Genomic DNA, 15,132 nt, shown 5'->3' on the forward strand with positions numbered 1-15,132 from the left:
CAATCAGGAAAGTGTGAAGACAAGGTAAGACGTCATATGTATATGAAGACTAGACTGCTGCCCACCGAGTCTTTTTCCTCCAATACTCGCTGCAGTCTTCCAAGACCAGAGGGGCCGCTGCTCTTCAGCCTCTTGTATTTGGTGTATAATATGTTCATTGTCGCAAGAAGAACTTCTGACAGATTCTGCCTCACCTGGAGGAAGAATATGCAGGTGTAAAACCCCCCATACACATTAAATGAATGTCGGCTGCACCCACTGATATATCGACGGGTTTAGGAAAGATTCTAATGTGAACAGGATGTCAATTGAGCATGTCTGACAATCACTTTGCTCTCCCGGAGGCAGATGTCAGTCAACGTCTTTCTCATAGAGAACACGAGTGTTCGGCAAAGCCGTGATCGGGAGTTGCCTGACCCCTGGGACTCCCACCAAAAAAACATGGAACCGGTCGATGACGCAGCATTGCTCTAGCACGCGCGCCAGTGCCAAATGCCGCAGCGCATCCATTTACCTGAAGCTGCGAAAACCTGGTAAAGCCGCAAGTGTCGGCGGAAGGTCTGACGCTACTTCTAAGTACAACCTTTGCTGTGATCATGGCTCTTGGCTTACGCACCTCATCACTGAAGTTCCTGAAGGCAGCAACTCTCTCCTCCACCGTGTCCTGGCTCAGGGGTACAATCTTCAATCTCTCAATAATCTATGAAGGAGAGAAAGATATTAGGATCCAAAATTATAGGAAGGTTCGAGGGAAAGGAGCTGGTGCTATACAGACAGGATTTTCTTTCTTGATATCTTCGTTAAAAAATAAATCACGTGCGGTTCCGTGTTAACACTCTGACGAGTGTCCGGCATATCGCACATCCATAGTGACTTTTACCAAAGAAAATTCTGTTTTTATTTCTCACAATTCCTTTCCTATCTATACTGCAGACCAGCAGTGAAGTGGCTCCTAAATATACATGAGTGGAGCACATGCTAAACACACGGGGTCCAGCAAACCTTCTTTCTTGGGGCAAATCCACAAGCATATGGTACTTAGAAGGGGCCACGGAGCTGAATCAATGCGGTGACCCCTTCAGTATCATAGTAGGTCCCAGAGTTCAAATCACCATTGAAAAAAGTGAAGATGACATCTGAGCAATATTCCATCTCTTTAAAAGAGCAGAATTTCCCTTTAAAACTGACTGTCAAGTAGGGCAAAAGTGGACAGTTTATGCTCATATTTTATGGCTTGTGCTTTCCCGAGTGTATGAAAAAAATAAAATAAAAATCACACACATAAAATCATGGCCGAAGGACTTGGCATCCTTGAAATTGTTCCAGAAAATAAAGTATTTCTCCCAAAAAATGATTGCAATTACACTTATTTTGTTATGCACATGTTTATTTCCTTTGAGTGTATTGGAACAACACAATAAAAAAAATAAAAAAAAACAGAAAAAAAGGCAAATTAGACATAATTTAACAAAAAAACTCCAAAAAGGGTTGGACAAAATTGTTGGCATCTTTCCAAAATTGTGGGTTATCAACTTTGTTTCAAGTATGTGATGCTCGTTCACACTCACCTGAGGCAAGTAACAGGTGTGGGCAATATGAAAATCACACCTGAAACCAGATAAAAAGGGGAGAAGTTGCCTCAGTCTTTGAATTGTGTGTCTGTGTGTGCCACACACTAAAGGGGTTGTGCGGTCCAAATCTATAAGTCTGCAGTCACTCTGTGTGATTGCAATCTTAGGAATCCCCCAAACGCACAGTGGGGATTTGCCGATTTGTGACCCAGGACCGAAGGGTATGCATGAGTTATACATACTTCCAGCAATGGGTGTGGCCTCGCTTCCATACATTTGTAATGAGCAAGTATGCGCCCTCTAGTTGGCCACACCCACTGACCGGTCATGTCACTAGATGGGGCGGGGCTCAGCTCAATACAAGTGTATGGAGTGAGGCATGCCCACTGGCCGGGTGTAAGAAGCTTGTTGATGGTTATAGGAGGTAATTGTTTGCAGTTATTTATTCCAAAGGGTGTGCAATAGTGATGAGCGAGTGTACTCGTTGCTCGGGTGGTCTCCGAGTATTTATGACTGCTTGGAGATTAAGTTTTCATCACCTCAGCAGAATGATTTACAGCTAATAGTCAGCTTGATTACATGTGGGGATTCCCTAGCAATCAGGAAACCCCCACATGTACTCAGGCTAGCTAGTAGCTGTAAATCATGCAGCTGCCGAGAGCAGTCACAAATACCCAGAGACCACCCGAGCAACGAGTACACTCGCTCATCACTAGTGTGCAACCAAATATGAAATTGAGGGTGCCAACAATTTTGTCGGCCCATTTTGGGGGTTGTGAGTGAAATTAAAGGGAACCTGTCACCCCGTTTTTTCCGTATGAGATATAAATACTGTTAAATAGGGCCTGAGCTGTGCATTACAATAGTGTATTTTGTGGACCCCGATTCCCCACCTATGCTGCCGAAATACGTTACCAAAGTAGCCGTTTTCGCCTGTCAATCAGGCTGGTCTGGTCAAAAGGGCGTGGTGTCTTCCCCCAGATCTTGCTTAGTTTTCCGTTGGTGGCGTAGTGGTGTGCGCATGTCCAAGGTCCCGAATCCTGCACAGGGGTGTGAAAAGATCGCGATGTGCTGTATTTCATTGGTGATCGGTGGGCGCGACCATCTTCCTTTGGCCGCGCGTGCGCAGAAGCGGCGCTCTGCTGGCCGCGGCTTCAGGAAAATGGCCGCGGGATGCCGCGCGTGCGCAGATGGAGATCGCGGCGGCCATTTTCCTGAAGCCGAGATGCAAACTCTGCTTCAGGAAAATGGCCGCCGCGATCTCCATCTGCGCATGCGCGGCATCCCGCGGCCATTTTCCTGAAGCCGCGCCCAGCAGAGCGCCGCTTCTGCGCACGCGCGGCCAAAGGAAGATGGCCGCCCCCACCGATCACCAATGAAATACAGCACATCGCGATCTTTTCACTCCCCTGTGACGTGGATTTGGGACCTTGGGCATGCGCACACCACTACGCCACCAACGAAAAACTAAGCAAGATCTGGGGGAAGACACCACGCCCTTTTGACCAGACCAGCCTGATTGACAGGCGAAAACGACTACTTTGGTAACGTATTTCGGCAGCATAGGTGGGGAATCGGGGTCCACAAAATACACTATTGCAATGCACAGCTCAGGCCCTATTTAACAGTATTTTTATCTCATACTGAAAAAACGAGGTGACAGGTGCCCTTTATGTCCGATTTGTCTTTTTTTCTGTTTTTTTGTGTTATTATAATACACACAAAGGAAACTAGTGTATAACAAAACATGCCATAATTTTCTGGAAGAAATACTTCATTTTTTGGAACAATTTCAAGGGTGCAAATTTATTTATTTATTTTTTTACACTGCCACATGAGCCTTTAAATATAATGCTACTTTTAATGGTAATTACTAGGGTGCATGACTCAGAGTAATTATGCAAAGCAGACTAGACACCCCCAGAGATTCCAGTCAACCACATCCTCTTCAGAAAATCCATAAAATTCAGCTCTGAATAAAAGGACAATATCTATGGCGGATCATATAATAAATAAATAAATTAATTAATTAATTAATTAATTTAAAAAAAACACACAATACTCAGGTAAAAAGCAAGCATAAAATAACAGCAAAAACTGTCTGTGTGACCAGCCCCTATAAGTCACTTTTGATATAAATGGACTTTCTCCAGAGGGAGTGCTGCACGACTTCTACTAAGTGACACGTCTATGAAGGAGAATATTAAACCACTTAGACACTGTCAAGCAAAGTACAACTGTGTTGTGTTTTTTTCACAAAGGCTTTTTGTTTGTGCTTGTATACTTACATCAAACGCTAGATCAACATGGCCAGAATGATAATTGTCAAAGAAAGTAATCAGATCCAGCAGCAGGTAAAATGTGGAGTTTATTCCTTTCTCTGCACTTACTCCTTGGGATCTGTATCTAAACAAACCAATGCTGGTGTTAATGCTCAGGTGTCGAGCGCGGCCTCCACGTGTCCTAAAACGTTACGTTTCTCACCTTTCTGCAATAGACAGCGCCATATTTTTCAGCCGCTCCTTGTTCGACTGTGTGGAGCTGATTTGAGAGATAATTGGACTCAACAACTTATTGGTCAACTCCAAAACCTTGTCTGGGTTCTGCGGAAAAAAGTGGAAGAAGAGCTTCATCAGGACTAAGGTCTAGGAGTTAAGTACTTGTTCAGGCACCGCTAATATTTTATGATAGTATCCTTATAAAAGAATTGCTGAAAAACATAAATTGAAGGAATAATCCCAAAAACGGCACAATAGTGCAGGTCTATTTATGATGATGTGATACATTTACCTTTGCCAAGTCATAGAGCTTAGCGGCTTCCTCAAACAGCCCCTTCTGTTCAGCCACAGACGCCACCTCGCTTATGATCGGATTTGTGTCCCTTGTAAATTTATCAATTGCTCCCGGCTGACAAGGTAAAAAAATAAATATAATAATAATTGCTTACAAGGTATTCTAGATTTTGCGACAATAAACAAAAATACTATATACTTTTAAATAATTTTGTTAATGACGAAAGGAACACATTTTATTACCTTTCTTGTACCATCTTTTTCCAACTTTCCCAGAAGCATATCAAACTACGAAAAAAGAGTGAGAATAAATAAATATTAATTTTATTAAAAAAAAAACACACACTTGAAACAAGGAAACAGAAGTCGTGGGAATGGGAGCGTCTGTACCTCTCGACTTTCAATCACTAGTTCACTGACGCACCGCAGGAACATATTCTTATCCTGACTGTCTTTCTCATTTCTAGGAAACAGAAGAAAAAAAAAAGGGATCTGATAATGTGACCCAGTCCTGGTATAAGCCAGCACTGCATATACTATATGTAGTGACAGTACACGTAAATGATAGATCGGTATAAATAGTGCGGGGCTCAGGCTACTGTGTATGGAGCTGGAGGAGAAGCCTTCTCTGTCTCCCCTTGGCTGCCTCCTGCTGTGACCTGGGCACATCCACTGGGCTGTCCATGTTACAGCTATTGAATGACAAAGTGGCCATTTTGTTGTAGCTACAGGCTTTATTTTCACTGTCACTGCTCACACTGCAGCGACAGGAGCTACCTGGAATCAGAGGTGAGATAAGTATCTGCGGCAGTGAGCGGTTATCATTACCAGGCTACTGATCACAGCACCCCGCCGCTGTAACCGCAGTGTTCAGAGCACAGCACGGTAATCATCACCCTGCTGTGCCCTGATCAAAGACACAGTTCTGCTATGTCACTAACGCCTCTAAGGAGACATGCCCTGCCATAGCAGAACCAGTGTATCTAATGCCATCATACGGGATAGGTCCCCAAGTAGTGGAGGACTATGGGGTATGCATTATATTATATAGAGGACTATGGGTTGTGCATTATATAGAGGACTATGGGGCGTGCATTATATTATATAGAGGACTATGGGGTATGCATTATATATTATATAGAGGACTATGGGGTGTGCATTATATTATATAGAGGACTATGGGTTGTGCATTATATAGAGGACTATGGGGCGTGCATTATATTATATAGAGGACTATGGGGTATGCATTATATATTATATAGAGGACTATGGGGTGTGCATTATATTATATAGAGGACTATGGGTTGTGCATTATATATTATATAGAGAACTATGGGGTATGCATTATATTATATAGAGGACTATGGGTTGTGCATTATATAGAGGACTATGGGGCGTGCATTATATTATATAGAGGACTATGGGGTATGCATTATATATTATAGAGGACTATGGGGTATGCATTATATTATATAGAGGACTATGGGGTGTGCATTATATAGAGGACTACGGGGTGTACATTATATATTACATAGAGAACTATGGGGTATGCATTATATTATATAGAGGACTATGGGTTGTGCATTATATAGAGGACTATGGGGCGTGCATTATATTATATAGAGGACTATGGGGTATGCATTATATATTATATAGAGGACTATGGGGTGTGCATTATATTATATAGAGGACTATGGGTTGTGCATTATATAGAGGACTATGGGGTGTGCATTATATATTATATAGAGAACTATGGGGTATGCATTATATATTATATAGAGGACTATGGGGTGTGCATTATATATTATATAGAGAACTATGGGGTGTGCATTATATATTATATAGAGGACTACGGGGTGTGCATTATATTATATAGAGGACTATGGGGTATGCATTATATAGAGGACTATGGGGTGTGCATTATATTATATAGAGGACTATGGGGTATGCATTATATAGAGGACTATGGGGTGTGCATTATATATTATATAGAGAACTATGGGGTATGCATTATATATTATATAGAGGACTACGGGGTGTGCATTATATTATATAGAGGACTATGGGGTATGCATTATATAGAGGACTATGGGGTGTGCATTATATATTATATAGAGAACTATGGGGTATGCATTATATATTATATAGAGGACTACGGGGTGTGCATTATATATTATATAGAGAACTATGGGGTATGCATTATATATTATATAGAGAACTATGGGGTATGCATTATATATTATATAGAGGACTACGGGGTGTGCATTATATTATATAGAGGACTATGGGGTATGCATTATATAGAGGACTATGGGGTGTGCATTATATTATATAGAGGACTATGGGGTATGCATTATATATTATAGAGGACTATGGGGTATGCATTATATTATATAGAGGACTATGGGGTGTGCATTATATAGAGGACTACGGGGTGTACATTATATATTACATAGAGAACTATGGGGTATGCATTATATTATATAGAGGACTATGGGTTGTGCATTATATAGAGGACTATGGGGCGTGCATTATATTATATAGAGGACTATGGGGTATGCATTATATATTATATAGAGGACTATGGGGTGTGCATTATATTATATAGAGGACTATGGGTTGTGCATTATATAGAGGACTATGGGGTGTGCATTATATATTATATAGAGAACTATGGGGTATGCATTATATATTATATAGAGGACTATGGGGTGTGCATTATATATTATATAGAGAACTATGGGGTGTGCATTATATATTATATAGAGGACTACGGGGTGTGCATTATATTATATAGAGGACTATGGGGTATGCATTATATAGAGGACTATGGGGTGTGCATTATATTATATAGAGGACTATGGGGTATGCATTATATAGAGGACTATGGGGTGTGCATTATATATTATATAGAGAACTATGGGGTATGCATTATATATTATATAGAGGACTACGGGGTGTGCATTATATTATATAGAGGACTATGGGGTATGCATTATATAGAGGACTATGGGGTGTGCATTATATATTATATAGAGAACTATGGGGTATGCATTATATATTATATAGAGGACTACGGGGTGTGCATTATATATTATATAGAGAACTATGGGGTATGCATTATATATTATATAGAGAACTATGGGGTATGCATTATATATTATATAGAGGACTACGGGGTGTGCATTATATTATATAGAGGACTATGGGGTATGCATTATATAGAGGACTATGGGGTGTGCATTATATTATATAGAGGACTATGGGGTATGCATTATATATTATATAGAGAACTATGGGGTATGCATTATATATTATATAGAGGACTACGGGGTGTGCATTATATTATATAGAGGACTATGGGGTATGCATTATATAGAGGACTATGGGGTGTGCATTATATATTATATAGAGAACTATGGGGTATGCATTATATATTATATAGAGGACTACGGGGTGTGCATTATATATTATATAGAGAACTAAGGGGTATGCATTATATATTATATAGAGGACTACGGGGTGTGCATTATATATTATATAGAGGACTACGGGGTGTGCATTATATTATATAGAGGACTATGGGGTATGCATTATATTATATAGAGGACTATGGGGTGTGCATTATATATTATATAGAAAACTATGGGGTATGCATTATATATTATATAGAGGACTATGGGGTGTGCATTATACTTTATGGAGGTGTGAAGAATATTGGCGACATAACTTCATGCCAATCATTTCTATTTTATTTGGCCTGGGATTATAAAACCTCTTTCTTTGTCCAGCACGGACAAAAAACTGGGCTCAGCATGAAGCCCACATTATCAAAGCCTCAAGGAGAAAGCTGGCAGCAAGCTCAGGAGAGCCATGCCTCAAAGACTGACAAATCTCACACCTTGACCAGCTCAGAGCAGGACAAAGGTCTGCTTGCCATACAGAGTCCTTCTGAAGCTGCAGACACCATCTAGAACATTACAGAAACATAATTCCATAAGGAGTTATGGAAATACTATACATCCTAGCTGTACATTGTGCATATTTCCAAGATCCCCAGAACATGGAGAATGCCTGCCTGGGTCTCAATCCGTTCTAGTACCCAAGGGTATGAAGCTACATAGAACAGCTAGTAGAAACCGTATAAAAAAGCAGTGTTTGGTCTTAACACATAGCAGGGATGGATCAGATGGCTCCAAAACCGCCTCCCTAGGACCGTCCATTGAGGACTATGACACATCTTAGGTTGTGGAAATTTTAGCTGCTCGAAGCAAGTGGAGAGGATTTAGGGTCAGCCCAGAGGGCAGAAAGGGAGTGACCCTGTGGAGCTAAATGCTTGTGTAAGGCCTTCACACTAGCGTCGTGCGCTGAACGTCGCTATGCGACGTTGCGGCGCACCGACGCTAGCTGTGGAAGCGCCGCACAACGGGGCAGCGGATGCTGTTTTTCAACACATCCGATGCCCCATTGTGAGGTGCGGGGAGGCGGAGATGTTTCACTGGTGCTAGTGAAAGGGGCTTCACAGCCTGTCAGGGTTGTGAGAGAGTGTGGTTTCACACAGTCATACCAGTAACTGTGTGGGCCACATCCTCTCACTCCCCAAGCCTCCCTGGGCCCATGTGGACAAGGGACGTCTGTGGAAAACTGTACAAAGCTGACCTTACATGTCCCCAGGGGGTTACGGAATGTCATGTTGGTGAAAGTGGTCCATTTGACGTAATAGTGAGGTCAGGCGGGGTGACGAGGTGCGGGTTCATCACAGGAAGACTATGGGATGTGCATTATACTGTATGGAGCACTATGGGGGCACATTATACTATATTGAGGACTATGGGGAGTGCATTATATCGTACTACATGGAGATCTTGGGGTGTGCATTATACTAAATGGATGACTATGGGGGGTGCATTATACTATATAGATGACTATGGGGGTTCACTATACTATATGGATGACTATGGGGGGTGCATTATACTATATGGAAGGCTATGTGGGGGCTATTATATTTGGAGGACTATGTGAGAGCCTTTATACTTTATGGAGGACAATGTGTGGACCATTGTACTGTATGCAAGCAATTACAGTGTGAATGTTTGTGTGGTGTCCATCATACCGTGTGGGGGCTATAGTACCGTTTGGAGGGATAGTGGGGGCCATTATACTGAATTTGGACCCATTATACTGTATGGAGGGAGGAGGGCTGTGTGTAGGGTAATCATTGAGGGATCATGCTGTGTTGGGGTCAGCATAGTATGCCTGAGGAGTTGAGGGGGGTACAGTAGGGTTGTCACACTGTGCTTGAGGAGGGTACTGTGAAGGAATTCACTGTAAGAGTATAATACGGTGTTTGTGGGGCACTTTTCTTGGCATCATACATTATGGGGCAATCAATAGGGAATCTAGAGGCTTCAATAGGAGAAAAACGGTCTGTGTCCCCCAATGAGGCGAAGGAGAAAGTTACTTTGTAAAAGCTGCAAAGTTGTGAGACATACTTTTCTGTGACCCTGCTGATTATTATAATTTTTTAACATTAATTTATAATTATTATAATTGTGATTAGAACTTCTGCTATGGGGCCCCGTGATTTCTACATACGCCCTGCCCCAAAGCTTATATAGCTTACATCTAACTAACCTACAGCTAGCAATAAACAATGTAACACAGGGTAAACAGTGCAACATTTGTAATGAAAATGAATTGCTAAAATTAATTTCAGCACAAAGCACAAAAATTTAAAAAGTATAAATAAATAAATAAATACAGGGATTTTTGTGTACTCACCGTAAAATCCTTTTCTCCGAGCCAATCATTGGGGGACACAGGACCATGGGTGTTATGCTGCTGCCACTAGGAGGACACTAAGTAATACAGAAAGAATAGCTCCTCCCCTGCAGTATACACACTCCTGCTGGCTCCAAGTTAACCAGTTCGGTAACAAAGCAGTAGGAGCTTAACATTTAACAAGGATGAACTATGTCAAAACCAAGTCAAGACAGAAACCAAAGCCAATAGGCTAACAGGGTGGGTGCTGTGGCTCGGAGAAAAGGATTTTACGGTGAGTACACAAAAATCCCTATTTCTCCTATGCCTCATTGGGGGACACAGGACCATGGGACGTCCTAAAGCAGTTCCTGATCTAGGGACGAGTCAGAATCGTCCTCTGAAACAGGTTCTCTACTAGCCCCAATGGAAGGGGAGCGAGAAATGGAGCCCTCAGAACCTGAATCACGGTGATGGTCTGGGGATATGGCATGAGTCCTTTTCCTGGAAGAGTGAGAGCTCCTTGGAAAGGTACGACCCCTGGAGTACAAGGGGTTCTGATCATCGGAAGCGTCGTCCGAAATAGTGGCCTGGTTAGAGGAAGGGTCTCGGAACGAGTCTAACGCTTTTGCCAGGGATGCCATAGACAGGGAAAGGGAGGGAGCCCACTCGGGGGGACTAGGCTCACTGGGTTCGGTATCAGTAACAGGTGGTTCCTGAGCAGTCACCGGTTCACAAGCTGTGCATAATGCAGTATTGTGAACCCGGGGTAATGAGACTTTACAAGAGGTACATGCCGCGAAGAATACAGTGTGGGTTTTCCCAGACTTTTTTGAGGCTTTTATTGAGACATAGCATAGCCTTGAGGAGAGCGCTTACTAACAGGGGAAGGGTTAAGCTATGATTCTGCAGCTTACCCAGGTCCAGTGTCTTGAGTCACCAGGGGAGGTCCGCAGTGTATGCACAGAAAAAGCGACCACTATTAGCGCCATACTTAAGCCACATTCCTTCATTGAATTGCCGCACTGCGGACCACCCATGGACCGGGGCTTTAAGGTGCGGACCTCCCATACCCCGGGGACCAGGACCCCCCACAGCGCCTCGGCCCCCGCAGTGTACTTACAGTAGATGCGGTGGGCCGGTACTCAATCCACCGTCGCCATAGTCAGGGAGGGGGTGGAGAGCTTCTGCCGCCTTGCGTCATCCGCTATATCAGTGGTGATGCAGTGGGGGGCTGCACGGATGCCATACATATTATGTCCGGCTATGCACCTGGCTCCAGGAGAGGTAGATGGAGGGCTACTCCATGTGGTCGCCTGCTATAGAGGGGGAAGATCGGAACGCGAAGAAACCGTCGCCCATAAAGTGAGCTCAGGGCTGGCATCCAACGTTGCAGGAAAGGGTACGGGGAGGGACGCTCCGTGTTCTTGCCTGTTAATAGTTCGGGGGAGATCGAAACCTAGAAAGGATCCGTCGCCCCGATTCGCTCCGTTAAGGGAAAAATAGAATAAAAATAAAAACGGTGGGGTCTGAAAGCAGACCCAAGTGCCCCCTACAGACACTAAGCAAGAACTGGTTCACTTGGAGCCAGCAGGAGGGTGTATACTGCTGGGGAGGAGCTATTCTTTCTGTATTACTTAGTGTCCTCCTAGTGGTAGCAGCATAAGGCTGGGTTCACAAAGCGTTAATGGTGTCCGTTAGACGGACTACTTTACACCGCAGCATAAACGCGGTGTAACGTAGTCCGTTATGGCCGCCATTGACTGCAATGTCGGACGCATCGCTAGCGCACGCCCACAATGGGCGGGCGCTAGGGATGTGCCGTCATTGAGTGACGGACCCTGAGACGCGGGCTGCAGCATTTCCGGGTCCGTCACTGCTAGCAAGATAGAGCTAGCAGATGCTCTATCTGCGCTAGCGCGATTTAAATGTTGGCACTTGCATTAACAGCAGCCCGTTACCGTATGTGCTGAACGGGCTGCTGCTAACGCAGTGTGAACCCAGCCTATAACAAATGGTCCTGTGTCCCCCAATGAGGCATAGGAGAAAAATAATGTCCCTTGTGTTGTCGATATCTTTTAAAATACAAGTTATTTTTCAAGGTAATCTGCAAATGCATCAGTGCACAGGAGCAGCGATGTGCCCCCAGTCATCTATAGGAACCCAAAATGTAGATTAGACCCAAGTATCTAGTCCCATCATACATGATATGTCCCAGGCCTATGTATCTAATCCCATCATGCACATCCCACACGAATGTATCTAATCCCATCATGCACATTCAACACGCGTGTATCTAATCCCATCATGCATGATACGTCTCACACCTATCTATCTAATTCCATCATGCGCAATACGCTCAAGACCAGTGTATGTAATCCCATCATGTATGATAAGTCCCGTATCCATGTCTCTAATCCCATCATGGGCGATACGTCCCACACCTGTGTATCTAATCCCATCATGCACATCCCAGATCCGTGTATCTAATACTATCATACATGATATGCTCAAAACCAGTGTATCTAATCCCATCATGCACAATATGCCCAAGACCAGTGTATCTAATAAACGTGTGACACGTCCCAGACGTGTATCTAATCCCATCATGGTGATATACTACACTGAGCCCTGTATCTAGATAAGCGGAGTGTAACATGCTGGGATTAGATACACAAAGTGTAACATGCTCAGATTAAGCGTAGCACGTGATACACTCCACGTATCTAACCCCAGTTTATGATACAGCGAGCAGCACCAACTAACAGAATCAGTGCTGCGGCGGTCCTCGCTAACAGTGTTCAAATCTCAGTATTATTTTGCAGTCCACAACAAAAACACAATGTATTTTTTAAAATGTAAAACATTAATACTTCACATTTTTTCAATTGTTGAACATGTATTTTATTTGATGCCACCTTCCCTTTAATCTCTTGTTTGATCGTCCAATTCCCCTCCTGATAGTGTCTTTTCCTTCCTTAATTCTCTACCAAGATATCGGTTAGGGCTTAACATTACCAAATTCATGTTAACATTCTTCATACACTTTTTCGTTTGTCAATATTTTTCTGGGATTTTTATTTATCTGTTGATATACTTAATACTAGATACTGAACTATAATTCTCCTGTGTGCCCCCCATTTTGACAACCAGGAGGTGGAGAACATCCTTTTTTGATTGCTCATTGACAAGAAGCTTTTACAAAAAAATATTAAAAAAATGCCATGACATCATACCTTTATACAAGGAGAGATATGACTAAATAATCATTGTTAACATAAATTTGGTTAACCAAATTTAAAAGGACATTTGACCCCGTTCTGATCACGGTTACAGGCGGGCGAAAAAAAAAAAATCAAAACTCCTTCTAAATACTTATGAGAGACCACTTGAGTGCATTTCAATCTTAGGGCACCTACCTGAGGAAGTAAAAGTATTGCAAAGCTTCTCGAGGGTCTGTTGGTTCAAATTTACGAGTGTAAAGCATAAGAAGACGGACAAAGTTGAGACGTCTGACACCAACTGGGTCTCCTCCTTCTTGGCTCACTGCAATGACAGATGCAACAATTTTATGATAGGACTTATCTACTTGTACAAAATTGGCAAAATGAGACCCTTAGCTGCTTCTTAACTTAAGATATTACATTTTCCTGCCTGTTTTATCACAGGAGGGAGTGTTTATGCCGCATCTCCAACCCTCTGAGCTTAAGTCAATGACATAGGAGCCCCAGTAGCTGCTAAGATTGTATGTCACAGACTTGATTTAGGATGAGATAACAGGACTGGAGACGAGACAAACGCTCACTCCTGTGATAAAACAAGCAGGGAAATCTGTTAGCTCACAGAAATAAGCTGCTGTGAGTCCCTGAAGTGTCATCTGTATACTCACTTATAAGTGACACATACTTCCATCCCTTTCCAAGAGCTGTGGTATGTGCCGACCATGAACTGCAGCAGCTCTATACGGCCAGACACAGCAAGACAGTACATAGCAAGGATACAGGGTAGGTGACAACTACTAGATCAGTGTCGGCCCTATAAAGATAGCAATAATGAGGAGACTTGTATCCTCCATTCTTCCCTGACCACAAGACCAAACCATAGTGGGATGAATGAAGCAGCAGGTCACACGTTAGGCTTTTGCAGTGACAGATCAGAGTAAGCATCTATAGCACTTGGCACATCAATTCTATAGACTGAATGAAGTGAGTGCGGTCTCTTTAACTGTCATGTCAAGAGAGAAGGAAAACAGAAAAGTGACTACACAGAGTCGCCTACTTACGCAGTTGTGCACTTTGCGAAGACGACTTCAAAAGCAATTTCAACTCAAAAAGAGCGAGTGCCACGTGGACCGCATGGCAGCGCGTCCGCTCTGTGCGGAATAAGTGGGCGATAGCGGCTTCAAACTGAGCGGTGAGGAACAGGACTTGAAAATACAGGAAGGGATGTTGGTTGGCAGCAAAGTGGGATTCCCCTGGAAAAAGAAAACGATCATGTAAAACAGCGCCATTTCAGAATGCAATTATTGCATACGTTTATGTGTGTATTCTACGTACCATAGTCTTCAAGGAGCTGCTTCTGGAACAGTGGCAGGGTAAGTCTGTCTTGGGGTGAGCTACTAGCATCATCATCAAAGCAGATCTGGTTTAACTGTGCAAAAAAAAAAACAGATGGGGAAATTATATAGTTCCCAGGTTAACCAATAACCCCATTCCCAGTAAGGGTTCCCCCACCAAATGCAAGCACAAGCATCTTTTCTCATAAATATGTGTTGTCCTGCTCCTCCACAATATATAATAATACATTAAATTCATGCATTTCCAGGGAGAACGACAGAGGACTTGAAATAGGTCGTGTCTACCTCCTATGGTCACCAGGGTGAAACTGAACTGCCTAGTGTCTATGGAGAGGATATTACCCACTTTTTCTTTTTTCACTTAGCGTGGAGCCTCCTAGTGGCAGGGCATATACCCACGGTGCTGTGTTCCCAATGCTATTGATGAGAAATT

At 43.0% G+C, this 15,132-nt stretch overlaps 1 protein-coding gene across 3 annotated transcripts in view; it reads right to left on the reverse strand.

Annotated features, from left to right (window-relative positions):
- Positions 1–15,132, reverse strand: part of NUP93 (nucleoporin 93) — a 35,384-nt gene that overhangs the window by 694 nt on the left and 19,558 nt on the right. For all 3 annotated transcript variants that reach the window (XM_077288327.1, XM_077288325.1, XM_077288326.1), the window contains exons 12-21: positions 14,680–14,773; positions 14,406–14,597; positions 13,543–13,669; positions 4,754–4,826; positions 4,607–4,651; positions 4,362–4,478; positions 4,056–4,174; positions 3,860–3,977; positions 617–700; positions 66–194 (exon numbers count right to left, since the gene is read on the reverse strand). In XM_077288327.1, the coding sequence (XP_077144442.1) occupies positions 66–194; positions 617–700; positions 3,860–3,977; positions 4,056–4,174; positions 4,362–4,478; positions 4,607–4,651; positions 4,754–4,826; positions 13,543–13,669; positions 14,406–14,597; positions 14,680–14,773 (1,098 nt within the window). The remainder of the gene's footprint in view (positions 1–65; positions 195–616; positions 701–3,859; positions 3,978–4,055; positions 4,175–4,361; positions 4,479–4,606; positions 4,652–4,753; positions 4,827–13,542; positions 13,670–14,405; positions 14,598–14,679; positions 14,774–15,132) is intronic.

This window comes from Ranitomeya variabilis, chromosome 2 (genome assembly GCF_051348905.1).
Source record: "Ranitomeya variabilis isolate aRanVar5 chromosome 2, aRanVar5.hap1, whole genome shotgun sequence".
NCBI lineage: Eukaryota > Metazoa > Chordata > Amphibia > Anura > Dendrobatidae > Ranitomeya > Ranitomeya variabilis.